Source organism: Archocentrus centrarchus, chromosome 10 (assembly GCF_007364275.1).
Source record: "Archocentrus centrarchus isolate MPI-CPG fArcCen1 chromosome 10, fArcCen1, whole genome shotgun sequence".
Lineage (NCBI taxonomy): Eukaryota > Metazoa > Chordata > Actinopteri > Cichliformes > Cichlidae > Archocentrus > Archocentrus centrarchus.
This window is the reverse complement of record NC_044355.1, coordinates 10,644,479-10,657,377: the sequence shown is the minus strand read 5'-3', so window position 1 is coordinate 10,657,377 and position 12,899 is coordinate 10,644,479. Positions and strand designations below refer to the sequence as shown.

The 12,899-nt window shown below is 38.5% G+C and overlaps 1 protein-coding gene across 1 annotated transcript; it reads left to right on the top strand.

Annotated features, from left to right (window-relative positions):
• The first annotated feature begins 4,408 nt into the window (after positions 1 to 4,408).
• On the top strand, positions 4,409 to 11,485 carry clic2 (chloride intracellular channel 2). The gene is made up of 6 exons (XM_030739966.1): positions 4,409 to 4,680; positions 6,750 to 6,859; positions 7,445 to 7,570; positions 7,661 to 7,761; positions 8,264 to 8,445; positions 10,837 to 11,485. The coding sequence occupies exons 1-6, from the start codon at positions 4,627 to 4,629 to the stop codon at positions 10,996 to 10,998; spliced, it is 735 nt and encodes a 244-aa protein (XP_030595826.1). The 5' UTR covers positions 4,409 to 4,626; the 3' UTR covers positions 10,999 to 11,485.
• The last annotated feature ends 1,414 nt before the right edge of the window (positions 11,486 to 12,899 follow it).

The following is a 12,899-nucleotide window of genomic DNA, read 5'->3' as shown; positions in this document are numbered from 1 at the left end:
GTATTTTGCCCCATTGTTGCAGAATTTCTCTGACTTTCTGTGGCCTCTGGTCCCCATGCCACTTCCAACACAGAAGTATTTTAAACCTGTATCTTACTATAATACATAAAATCTCTATCTGTCTGATTGTTTTTCCCATAAACTCCTCCTACACAATTGGGCCATCAGAAGTTGAGCAACCAAATTTGGCACACAGGAACATCTTAGGTTCTTATCTATATCATATATTATGACGGTGGCTAGCAACCATTTTCCAATGGGCTAAAATGGCCAATTTGCAGTATTTTTGCATCTATAGTACCTTATAAAATCATTGTATCATTGTATCAATTTTGCAACAGTAACATTTCATTTATATCCAAAAAACCTGAATTATGCCTGATATATTATGACATATTAATGTTGCCTTGCAGCCACCTTACAATGGACCGTAATCACAGAACAAACAACAGTGTAGCATGAGCATGTATTAGTTTTTTCTAATGGCCAACAGAGGGTGGCTCCTCTGGTTGATCAAAGAAATCTGATTGTTTAAGAAAATGACCCCAATTTCCACTTGATTTGTGACTTCAGTAAACATTTTCCTAATGAATTTATGGTCTTAATCAGTAATTTCAGCTCATATTTGATACAGCGTGATGGCTTTTTTGTGTAAATTATGGTCTAATTGAGGTCTAAATAGACCATAAAGCAGGATATGCCTTGTACCTGAGAAGTTGTCCTTAGCCTAAATAGGGCTGGCAAGGACAAAAGATCAACTTCAGGGCTCAAAAAGACTCCAAACCAATGAGTAACAACACAGCATGTTGATTATCATTTATGTATTGTATGAAGGTGACGGGTGAACCACAGCATTGTTTTGATTTGGCTTGGGCTAACAGATGTATGAAAAAGCAACATTATTAACAAGACACATCTTTATATTTTAACTACAAACTGAATACAACCTGTAATTTTTTTTTATTTTTGACCGTCTGTTTTGGCAACCTGTGACTGAGATTAAAATGTGTTGTTTCATTTTGTGTGTTAACATGAAATACTTTATGCTTATTCCTAAAGTTGAATAGATTCTTCTTTTCCTGTTTTTGCAATGATGGTTATGTATCACAAAAAACAGCCTGGCTCAGACCCATAAACAAAATGTGGTAACAACTCTAAAACTGACTAAGTGGCATTTGGGATTTGGGGGGAGGGACAGTACACGAGTTTCCTGATTCATATCTTTTCTGTCTGCCACATAAGATCTTTATACAGGCATGTTGGTATCCCACCCAAAACTTCCAATAAGTTATTGGCCGGGAATTAGTTTCATCATGTCACCCACCCAACAATAATGAGAAATTTAGGCCTATAAAAGTTCTCATGTTAATGTAGAGAAAGTCTGATTAAGTTCTCAGATCAAAACTTCTGTAAAGGAGGGGGTCTGAATCCATCACAAAACAACACAGCATCTTATTTACAGGATAGCAGTTTGACATTTTGTGTGTCTGCCAATGCGTGTTTGTAATAGCAAAATCCAGCGTCACTTTCTTGGATTTGGTTGTTAACAGTGAGGGCTCTGTTCATGGAGATAAGACTTCTTTTCCTTTTTTTCCAAGAGGTCACTTCCAGCTTCTGTGTGTGTGTCCAGTGGAGATATGTGTATCTGTCTCCAAGGGATAGGGCTTTCCTAGGAAGTGAAAGATCATTAGTAAGCTATGCACGTTCCAGGAATATTCGGGAAATCTCTGCTGTTGAATAGCTGTCCTGGTGGGCCTCAACCAGTTGGTTTCAGTTTGCTATAATGGCTGTGATTTTAACCTTAATTTCCCTTTTACACATTCCTTCTTACTCAACACTGTGCTCTCATAGCAACCAAACACTGACACACAATACACATAAAGTCAGCTTGGGGCTGACCTCACAACATTATCAACAACTGCATACACTTGTGATAGTGAATCAAGTAGAATTTCTTAATAACAGACCAGGGCTTTGTCACATAGATTTCAATGGACACGCCCTCTGTCACAGCACAGCAGATGTAATAATAGTGACTGACCACTGAAAAGCAGTTTAATCATGTAAATAAATGAGAGAGGCACTCCTACATTATGAAGGCAGTAAAATTCCACTCACCTCCCACAGTGATTTTTTTTTTAATAGGATGTATTATGAGTGTCCAGAAATGGAGATCAGGTTTCCAAATACTTGGGAAATCGACTCCTTGACTCTGAAGACATTTAAAAAGAAAAAGGAGGATGATTTTTTTTTTTTCATCAGCTTTCTCCACTTGAGTTATATTTCCTGTGGTGATCGGGTGTTATTTGCCAGATTTCCGGGATTTGTTTCATTGTGATGAGTTTGTTTTCATCCTTGCTCTCCATGATGCAAATTCCTCAGATTTTCAGGCAGATAAATGAGAAGTCTTCATTTTCAATTCCTTGTGGGTACATTTCATAATCTCACTAGTGTTGCTGGTTTCTTAAGGGAAGTCTCACCGCAGTGTGGGGATTTTGTCATAAACTTCCCTTCCCGTAATTACTGTAAGTGATGCCATATTGCGAAGAACAACACACTGGCCCTTTAAGATCAACCTTTAATCTACCAACAGAGCTCTTAATCAATATATGGCAAACAAACGTGTATACATAATATACTCAATTCGAAAATGAAATGATATTTGGTCTTCCATTAGCTCTAAAACTCAAGTATTTTAATATTTGTATTTCCAAACACCACTATTCAAGCAGAACAAGCTGGTTCTTTTTATGCCCAAAATACTGAGGAGGATTCCCACCATCACCAACTCGGTACTAAGAAAGATGAGAATGCTCCCAAAATAGCACATGTGTTTTTTTCAAAGAAGACAAATTTACATTCAGGGTTTTTATAGAAGGTCTTACACAGTTAGCTAAACGTGCTATAGTGATAGTGATTAATAAAGTGATTCTGATTCTGATTCTGATTAATCAGAAATGTAAGTGAAAGTATATAAATGGTAATACATAATTACAATAGTCAAAGTTTTACTAAACTATTATTAGAAAAATAGACTCAATAGATGGCAGTAAAGGTAATAAACTGGCTATCTCTTTATTATGTTAATTTGCTATTTTGAGATTGAATTATTATTCTGTTATTGTTTATTTTTGCTCCACTCAGAGTCGAGGTTATGGTATAGTTCCTTTCATTCTCTCTACATACAGTGCTCAACACATGAAAAAAATGTTCTCAGAAAAGAAAAACACGCACAAAAAAGAAAACAACATACACTAAGTCAAGTGGTGATAAGTCCAGAGTTCACAGTAATGCGAACACCGTTGTGATGCTGGACTTTGAGCTAAATGCTAACATGTTCAAAATGATAATATTAGCATGCTTTTCAGCAGCTGTTCTTCATTCATGCTTCACTATCATATTCATCCCCAGCATTCCCTAGCTAATACTGTTTGCTGATTTAATATAACATATAATATATCATATTAAATATATCTTATCAATCACAATATATTTATAAGCTACTACTGCATGTCATTAACTTTTGTCTATTTTTTCCCATTATTTGTATTTGGTGCTGGTTTCTCTTAACTCTCCTGTTTTTTCTTCTCCTTCCTGTCACACTTCACCCGGTCACTGCCTGCTCCTCCCTGGGCCTGATTCTGCTGGAGATCTATTTCTGTTAAAAGGGAGTTCTTCCTCCTCTGTCGCCAAGTTTTTGATCAAAGAGGATCATCTGATTGTTGGAGTTTTCCCTTTAATATTCCAGGTCTTTCCTTTACAACAGGGGTGGGTAATGAATTTTCCCAAGGGACCACATGAAAAACTGTTTCTGTTGTGGAGGGTTACCCCTTGGGGAAATTAACTGCCCACCTCTGCCTTACAATATAAATCACTTGGCTCTGTGGTGTAGTAAGAAAAGATTTTTGAGGGGATGTGGATGTATCAGTGAGTCGATTGAAACTGTTGTTTTGTTGTATTTATTAATTGTTGTGTCTTACAAACGATGACTTTTCCTTTATTTGACTGATTTACTGTAATTTGTCTGCTACTATTTCAGTCGTCTGCCTGTGTATTATTAAAACAAAGAAAAAAAATCAGGTTTCCTGCATATTTCCATTTCTGTAACCAAAGCAAAAAGTTTGCTCTCACTACTGCCTCTCATCATCCTTAAAAACACAGTGGGTGTTTTCCATTAAGAGGAGCCTTTTATCTTAAATATCTAACACTGAATTGCCTTAATTTGTATATTGTGAGTCATCCTGTGTTATCATTTCCTGTGTATTGCAATGCACAGATGGCCTATTTTAAGCTCTCTCCTCATAGAGTTAGGCTCTGGGTATATAAGTGTTGAGCTTGCACCCCGCCCATTAAGCTGGATCCTCCCGCCCCCCTGACTTGTAAAATATGTTCAGAGCGATAGCCTCCAAGGAGCCCTCAGACAAACACAGGCAGCCCTGAGGTGTGAGACCAGTGAAAGCACATAAAACCAGAGCAGAGCGCCTCTTCAACAGCACTGCTGTCAGCTTCCTCTCTTCAGCTTTGTGGATTTTTGCAAACACTGACTTCAGGAGAAGTTTTGTTTGGAATACTTGGACTTATTTAAATTAAAAAAAAAAAAAAAAAAAAAAACTTTTCTGGGATAAAATGGCACTTCAGCAGAACTCGGACAAGGAGCCAAACATCGAGCTGTTCATTAAGGTCAGTCATTTCATGTCAGTTTTAAACTTGCCAAAACAATGTGGTGTCCTGGAGAAATTAGTCACTCAGCCAAAGACTTGCTGCTCACTTATGAGTCCTGTCAAACAGCAGTGACCCACAAATATTGCCAGGGGGATAGCAGTACTTGAAGGACAGCTCTACTTTTGATTAGTGCCATCCCCAGATACCATGTGCTGCTGTTGAGGTGTTTGTATCCTCAGTGTGGGTCATAGCAGGGTTTTTTTTTTTTTATCAGTGAACCCGCTCCACCTTATCAGAGCACACCCAGAAGCAGTGAGAAGCATGGAGAGAGACTGGCCTCAAGCCTGCACCAGACCCACCCACCTTAATTATGCATACATTCAGATACAGTCATCTATAGCTACAAGTCACACAAACTTTTTTCATCATCTTTATCTTGTAACTTTTTAAGTGTAAAGAATCAGTGTCTTCTAAAATATAAAACAAGGTCAAGTGAATAGCAAAATAAGGCAGGACAGCGTGGTAGACATTACATATTTCAGTCACTTAAAGGTGCAGCTTCTCGCCAGTTGTTAGATGAAAGGTGAAATGGCACTGTCACGTGGAGCTGCAGCCACCAGATAGACAGCTTAGCTGAAAGACTGGAATAACTCTACACACAGTAGCAGAAAAGACATCTAAAGCTCACTTACATGTTATTTCTTTTTATTTAATGGTTGTATAACAAAAAAAAAAGCATAAGATGACAATCACTGCTTCCAAGCAAGAAATAAAAATCCCAGAACAGAAATCCTCTTAAAGCTGAGTTTTTTGCACAGATCAAACAAACAAATGAGGAGAAAAGAAAAGAAAAGGAAAGAAAAGCTGACCGATAAGCTTTATGGTGCTTTTACACCAAAACGGGAAGGGAAGTTTCTCCACGTGTTACCATAGACAGGATCAAGGATGGATGTGGTTTCATCCACTGGTTTGTTAAGACCCATTTTGAAGCATTGAGTCTTCAGAGTCAGCATTTTGGTGTTTTGAAACTGAAAAAATTTACAAAATAGATTTAATGTTTTATCCAGTATGACCAGAGTGACTGAGCCTATAAACTCATCAGGAAAGTGTTCACAAAGGTCCCAACAGAGGGCTGTTTTTTCATAGATGTCTCATAGTTTTTTTTTGTAATCACACATATCGCTCCCTGGTCACCTTTAAAAAGTTTAAGACGCTTGAGCCTTCACATTTCAGACCCAGAAACTACATCCATCTTTTATAGCATCTGTGTGTGTTATTCCTGTGAATACAGTCACTGCAGTGTTTTTGGAATCCCCCAAATATTCACTCTTCACAGCCAGTATGACGAGGAAGAGTACAACCAATAGCTGGAATCAAGTTACAGTATTTCAAAACTTACCAAGAAGTCATATGATTTCACTCAAGTGAAATCATAGCCCTCTCCTTTTTTTCTTTTCTCTTTATAAAAGAGAAGTTGAATCAAACCACTCCAGTTGCCAGAATCTGTAGCAATGAGTGTGTGCTCTATTTATGATTGTCCAGCTGATGGGAGAAGATCAACTGATAGGATTTCCCAAAATCTTTGCATAAGAGATTAGCCTCTATTTGTGTCTCCCAGCACAAATTCATATCAGTTACTTTGTGTTCGGTGTGAAGGCCCCATTACACATGCTACCAGCCAGAGTTTAACAGAGCCAGCCTAGCTGTTTGTTTTTGTTTCCACTCATTATGCTAAGCTACGCTGACTAGATGCCAGCTTTCTTCAGATTTACATGAGACATGAGCGTGGCGTCAATTTTCCCATTTTAAGCAAATCATTTCCAGAAATTTCACACTATTCTTTTAACATATGGTCAACATGTGGTGGGGGCTTTAAACTTTTCTGTGTTAGTGTCAGTTGTTTTCTACCACAACACAATGCCTGGGTTTCCCCTCCTCCACATAGGAAACCGGCTGTGTGTATCCCAGACACACCTCATCAACTCCAAAATAAGTTTTTAATCAGCCAACGAGATCATAGAGAAATAGATAAGTAGCTAAAACAAAACATTTGGACTCATAAAACTTTTATTTCTTGTGTTTTTCAGGCTGGACATGACGGTGAGAACGTGGGGAACTGCCCTTTCTGCCAGAGGCTCTTCATGGTGCTGTGGCTGAAAGGAGTGAAGTTTACAGTGACCACTGTTGATATGAGGAAGTAAGCACCCCCTCCACTGGAAAAAAAAAAGAGAGAAAAAAAAAACGTTTCCTGAGCATCTGGTCGTGGGGACTTTCACACAGAGCTCGATTAAGCGGCAAGCAAGGAAGAAATTGAGAAGTTTTTTTTGTCAGTGATCCAAATCATTTCACTCTAGTCAATAGGTGTTCTGCTCACTCCGGTCTGCAGAAGTTAGAGCCAGGAGAGTACAAAGATCTCTGTGTCACTTTCAAACAAACACCTTCTTTAATTGAGGCTTTATTGTCTGAATTTCCCAGGGTCATTACCTGCCAAGCAAGCAAGGTCAGGAAACTTTGAAAGGATGCAGATAATTAAGTGATTCAGAACACACACAAAAAGGGCCTTTAAAGAGGCAACTGCTCCAAGAGTTGTGTGTTTTTATAAACAAACTAATAGCCAGTGTTAAAATCATTAATCCAGAGTGCAATATTTGATTCTCACAGTCTCGAAAGTCAAAGCGCTCTCAGTTTTGGCATGTTTCAGAGCTCTGAATTTAGCATGCAGTAGAAATGAGTCAAACTCTCTCCCAGCATGCCTTTGTTCATCGTTCTGTGTCATCTCCAGGAAGCCAGCTGAGCTCAAAGACCTGGCCCCTGGGACTAACCCTCCTTTCCTCCTCTACAACGGCACCCTCAAAACAGACTTCATCAAAATCGAAGAGTTTCTTGAACAAATGCTGGCCCCTCCCAGGTATTGTCATGCTTAATCATTACACAAATATCATGTGATTTTGAGGCTGGCTCATTGAACTAGTGCACTCCTTTCTGCTCTGACTCGCAGGTATCCTCATCTCAGCCCGATAAACAAAGAGTCCTTTGACGTTGGAGCTGACATCTTTGCAAAGTTCTCAGCTTTCATCAAGAACAGCCCGAATAATGCCTGTAAGTCTGATTTATGAGATATGCAGATAGTCATATGGCTGTGAGAATAAAGGGGGATACCTTTACTTAATGGAAATACTGTTAGATATTTCCATTTTATGCAACATTCTTCTTCTTCTGTTTCTTTTTATTTAATGTAAAGATTAAGATGTAAACATTTTCTCTAAGAGGCCTAAGGTATATAAAAAAGTTTAAATTATCTTCCCCTCAATTAAATATAACATTTAAATTCTTCTCAAGTTAATCCATCAGCAATAACAACCCAATAGTACAATAATAATAATACATACGGGGTGAATATTGATACTTTTACATCACTGGAGGCTCTGATTACCTTTGCTAACACTAAATTAGCAGAAAATTGTTTGTTACATTATTACTATTAGTAATAATTCAGTTCAAGTACAGTATGTTACTCTATATTGTGTCTGACCGGCAACGCTTACCAAACAGCACTGGCACATCCAGACAAAGATTAAACCAGTGTCTCTGTTTTTGACAGCACAAGAGAAAAACCTGCTGCGGGAGTTGAAGCGTCTGGATGACTACCTGAACAGCCCCCTCCCCGAGGAGATCGACCACAACTCAACAGAAACGGTCACTGTCTCCAAGAGGAAGTTCTTGGACGGTGACCGTCTCACCTTAGCCGACTGCAACCTGCTGCCCAAACTGCACGTTATCAGGGTGAGACATTTGTGTACTAATGGTCAGAAAACAAGAGGAATCTTCCATGTTATCCCTAAACTTGGAACATTCCTGTGTTACAACAGCCAAAATAGAAAACACAGTAAAATAAAGTAGCACAACAGAAGCTCATTCAAACAACAGCACACAAAATACATTCCTAATGTTCTCACTGGAACACATGAAATCTCTGTCTGTGTGTTTGTTTGCCTGGGAACTCCTCCTAGACCATCAGGAGTTGAGCAACCAAACTCGGCATAATTGTACATCCTGATCCATCTTATCTATATCAGATATAGTGGTATCATCATATTGCCTAGCAACCACCTAGTAAATGGCTAAAATGGAGATTTTAACACATATGAACCTGTAACATCTTATTAAAGCATCCTATCATTTTTATTTCAGAGGCATGACTTTGACTTTATAGCCACACAAGTTGAATTAGACATGATATATTATGGCGCTATCATGTTGCCCGGCAAGTGTCTATCAACAGACTGAAGTGACCTGTTTTTATGCATCTACAATATCTTATGAAAGTATCCTAGCATTTTGCACGATGGGCATGTACCAGCATATGCAGTATATTATGCATAACATAACAATTTATGAATGTCAGTTGTGGTGTACAGTGCTAAGGGTACTTCAGTTCAGTTCAATTCAATTCAATTTTATTTATATAGTGCCAAATCACAACAAACAGTTGCCTCAAGGTGCTTTATATTGTAAGGTAAAGACCCTACAATAATTACACAGAAAACCCAACAATCAAAATGACCTCCTATGAGCAAGTATTTAGTGAAAGTGGGAAGGAAAAACTCCCTTTTAACAGGAAGAAACAAAACCTCCGGCAGAACCAGGCTCAGGGAGGGGCAGTCATCTGCTGTGACCGGTTGGGGCTGAGGGGAGAGAGACAGGACAAAAGATGTTGTGGAAGAGATCCAGAGATTAATAATAACCAATGATTAAATGCAGTGTGGAGTATAAACAAATCTTGAGGTATTTCTTCTTGACTTGAATTTTTACCTGTTGTGCTTGTTTATAGTTATAGGTATGGGGTGGCCAGACTCATTAGTAACATTCTCTCATATTTTTGTTGTCTCTACATTATTAAATCTGGAACAAAAATTAAATCCTTCTTCATACAAAGTCTTGCATAATCAGGTCCCATCATATCTTAAAGACCACAGTGTACCATATTTTTCCAATACAGCCTTTTGCTCTCAGAGTGAAGCTTACTTGTGGTTCCTAGAGTTTCTAAAAATAGAATGGGAGGCAGAGCCTTCAGTCCTAAGGTCAGGAATCAGCTACCAGTTTGGATTCGGGAGGCACGCACTTTTTCTATTTTTTTATATTAAACTGTCCTCTCACAGTATCTTGTAGTTAAAGATAGCTCAGGTGACCCTGAACTGTTCCTTAGTTATGCTGTTATAGGTGCCGGAGGATTTCCCATGAGTATTTCTCTTCCACTGACCTCTAGTTTGTGCTTTGTCCTGTTGATGGTCTCCCCATACTTTCTCCTCTTTCTCTCTCTCTCTCTCTCTCTCTCTCTCTCTCTCTCTCTCTCTCTCTCTCTCTCTCTCTCTCTTTTTTCCTTCATCCCTCAATTAGTCATGGCAAATGGCTTCTCCACCCTGAGCCTGGATCTGCCCAAGGTCTCTTCCTCTTATAAGGGAGTTCTTCCTCCATGAGGGCTTGCTCATAGGGAATAACCTGATCACCGGGTTTCTGCCTTTATTATTATTATGTCCCAAAGAGCCTTAAAATGACTGTTGTTGTGGTGCCATATTAAATTTAACTAAATTATCTTCTCATACTAAGATTTAACATACAAAGGAACTGTACACTTAGGCTGCTTATTTAGGGCTGCTTTCCTATATCAATAAACATCTCACAACCCCTGAAATTTATCTAGTGTTATCTTAAAAAAAAAGCTCAGCACCTATGGTGGGAACCACTGAACTACAAGACCAAACTTTAAAAAAGCAAACTTCACCTTGATGACATAAACCAGTAAAATGCTGCTTGTACACTGATGCATCTGAATCAGCAGATGTTACTGCAATGTTATTTCCTATAAAGCATTATCTTTTTTTTTTTAACGCATGCTTTGCTGATAATATAATATTGACATGCAAGAGCATTTTTACAATTCCCTTTTTTAAAATTATTCACTGCATTTATATAACGGTTATAGTCATAAGTCAGTTTATAGGATCAAATTTTATGAACATACAAATATGTCGCATTGTTTCAAAGTGCTGGCAGTGGTCCCATTGGTACTTTTACATACATGAGTGATGTGAGTACTTGCGCTGATCTTTAAATACTCACTGATCTGTGTTTCTCAAAATACTCAAGCTCCCTCTCCATTTTTTTTTCTTTTAGGTTGCTTCCAAAAAGTACTGCAACTTTGAGATTCCCGCACATTTCACAGGCGTGTGGCGATACCTTCAAAATGCCGACGAGAGAGATGAGTTCAAACAGACGTGCCCAGCCGACATTGAAATTGAGAAGGCTTACTTAACCGTGGCCAACAAGAGGAAATAAACATCTGACTCTTTGTGGTGATCGTCCTGTTCTTTTTCTTTGTTTTTCTTTAACCAAATGTAACCATGATGTGTGTAGAGATGGTGATCTGTAGAGGGCACTGCAAACTGTGCCAATAAACCAGGCACTTGTTGTAGAGCGCTGAGACATCCTAAAGGGAAGCATTTTGGTATTGACCATTTATCTATACTCACTCACAGACAAAAAAAAAAAAAAAAGGCCACATGTGCAATTGATTATTGATTTATATTTTGCAGAGCTTTGTTTATAGTGTAAATATCTATTTTCTTTTCTTTTTTTTTGCTTTTTAGAATCAAAATACCCACATAAATATATGTATGATTGTGTTAGTGTGAGCAATAGCTGCATGAACAGTTCATTTTCGTGTAAAACACTCCTGTATCTTACACTGTACACACTGTACAAATACAGTTTCATATAATTGAATTGTCACACTAATAAAAAAAATCACATTCCTTTGTCATAATCTGGTTTCCGTCATTCATTCTAACTTCTACAAATGTCACAGCTAAAGCCAGGTCACATGAATCGGCATTTCAGATACTCAAGTTTATTTTCACCCACAAAAAAAACATTTTACAGTTCAAAAATATATCTTCTGTTGATCCGGTGCAGGTGATAAATATACCATGAGGTGGGAAACAAAACTGGTGACGGCGAGGGAGAGAGCTTCCAACCGGGCCGAGCTGAAATCACATCAGACTAACTGTCGCTGGGCTCTAGTTGGTCACACAGTATTTCCAGAAACATGCTGTCAGGACATCAAAGAGAGAAAGAAAATCCTCACACTCAATACTTTTTAATAATAATACTTTTTTTTGGAAATATTACTAATGTTGGGGGGAGGGGCTGAAGCCTATCACAGCTGCCACAGAGTGAGAGGTAGGGTACACCCTAGTCAGGTCACCAGTCTGTCACAGGGCTAATACAGAGAGACAAACAACCATGCATACACACATTCACACCTACAGGTAATTTAGAATTACCCGTTAATCTAACTGCACTAACTGCTGTCTTTGGACTGTGGGAGGAAGCCGGAATACCCGGAGAGAACCTGCACAGACACGGGGAGAATATGCAAACTTCACACGGAAAAGTCCCAGCCAGATGGTGGATTTGAACCGAGGACCTTCTTGCTGTGAGGCAACAGTGCTAACCAACCATTAAAAGAGTTTTGAACCTTGTTTTGCCCAATATTCAGATTTTTGCTCTGAAGAAATTATGCAAGTGAGTGCAAACATAAGTACATAAGGTATAATTTGCATATCCCAGAAAGTTGATTCAGGTTATATGGATGCAGCGATTTCAGTGGGAGATGATTATTGATCAATAGCCATGAGTACTATTCACAGAGAATTGGGGAATGGCTGCAATCACAGCACTGTAACATGGTGAAAGATGTACTCCTAATTTGCATATTTAAACAAAAATTTAGAAAAAAATATTGGAGGAGTTTCATGGCAACATCCACTGGTTAAATGGTTTAACCTATTTATTTGTACTGTCTCACCGTAATAAAAATGTTCACATATCACCCAAAAACTACACTGTGTCATAGATCAGCTATTGAACACTTAAGACTCATATGTGTGTCATTCTTTACAATGTAGATTAGATTAGATTAGATTCAGTTTATTGTCACTGCATATGTCACAAGCACAGTGCAACGAAATGCTAATATTTATCTTAGCTTCTGTTTAAAAACTCCATTCTGTTTTAACTACACAAGTCCTAAATAAACATCCTTTTTGAATGGGTCATTGCATTAAGGTGGCTGAACGGGTGTGGCATGTGAGTCACGCACCTCTTTTGTTAGTTTTGGGCAGGCTCTGCTCTGATCTGAGAAAACCCTGAGACCGAAGCTTGTCAGCGGCCGCCAG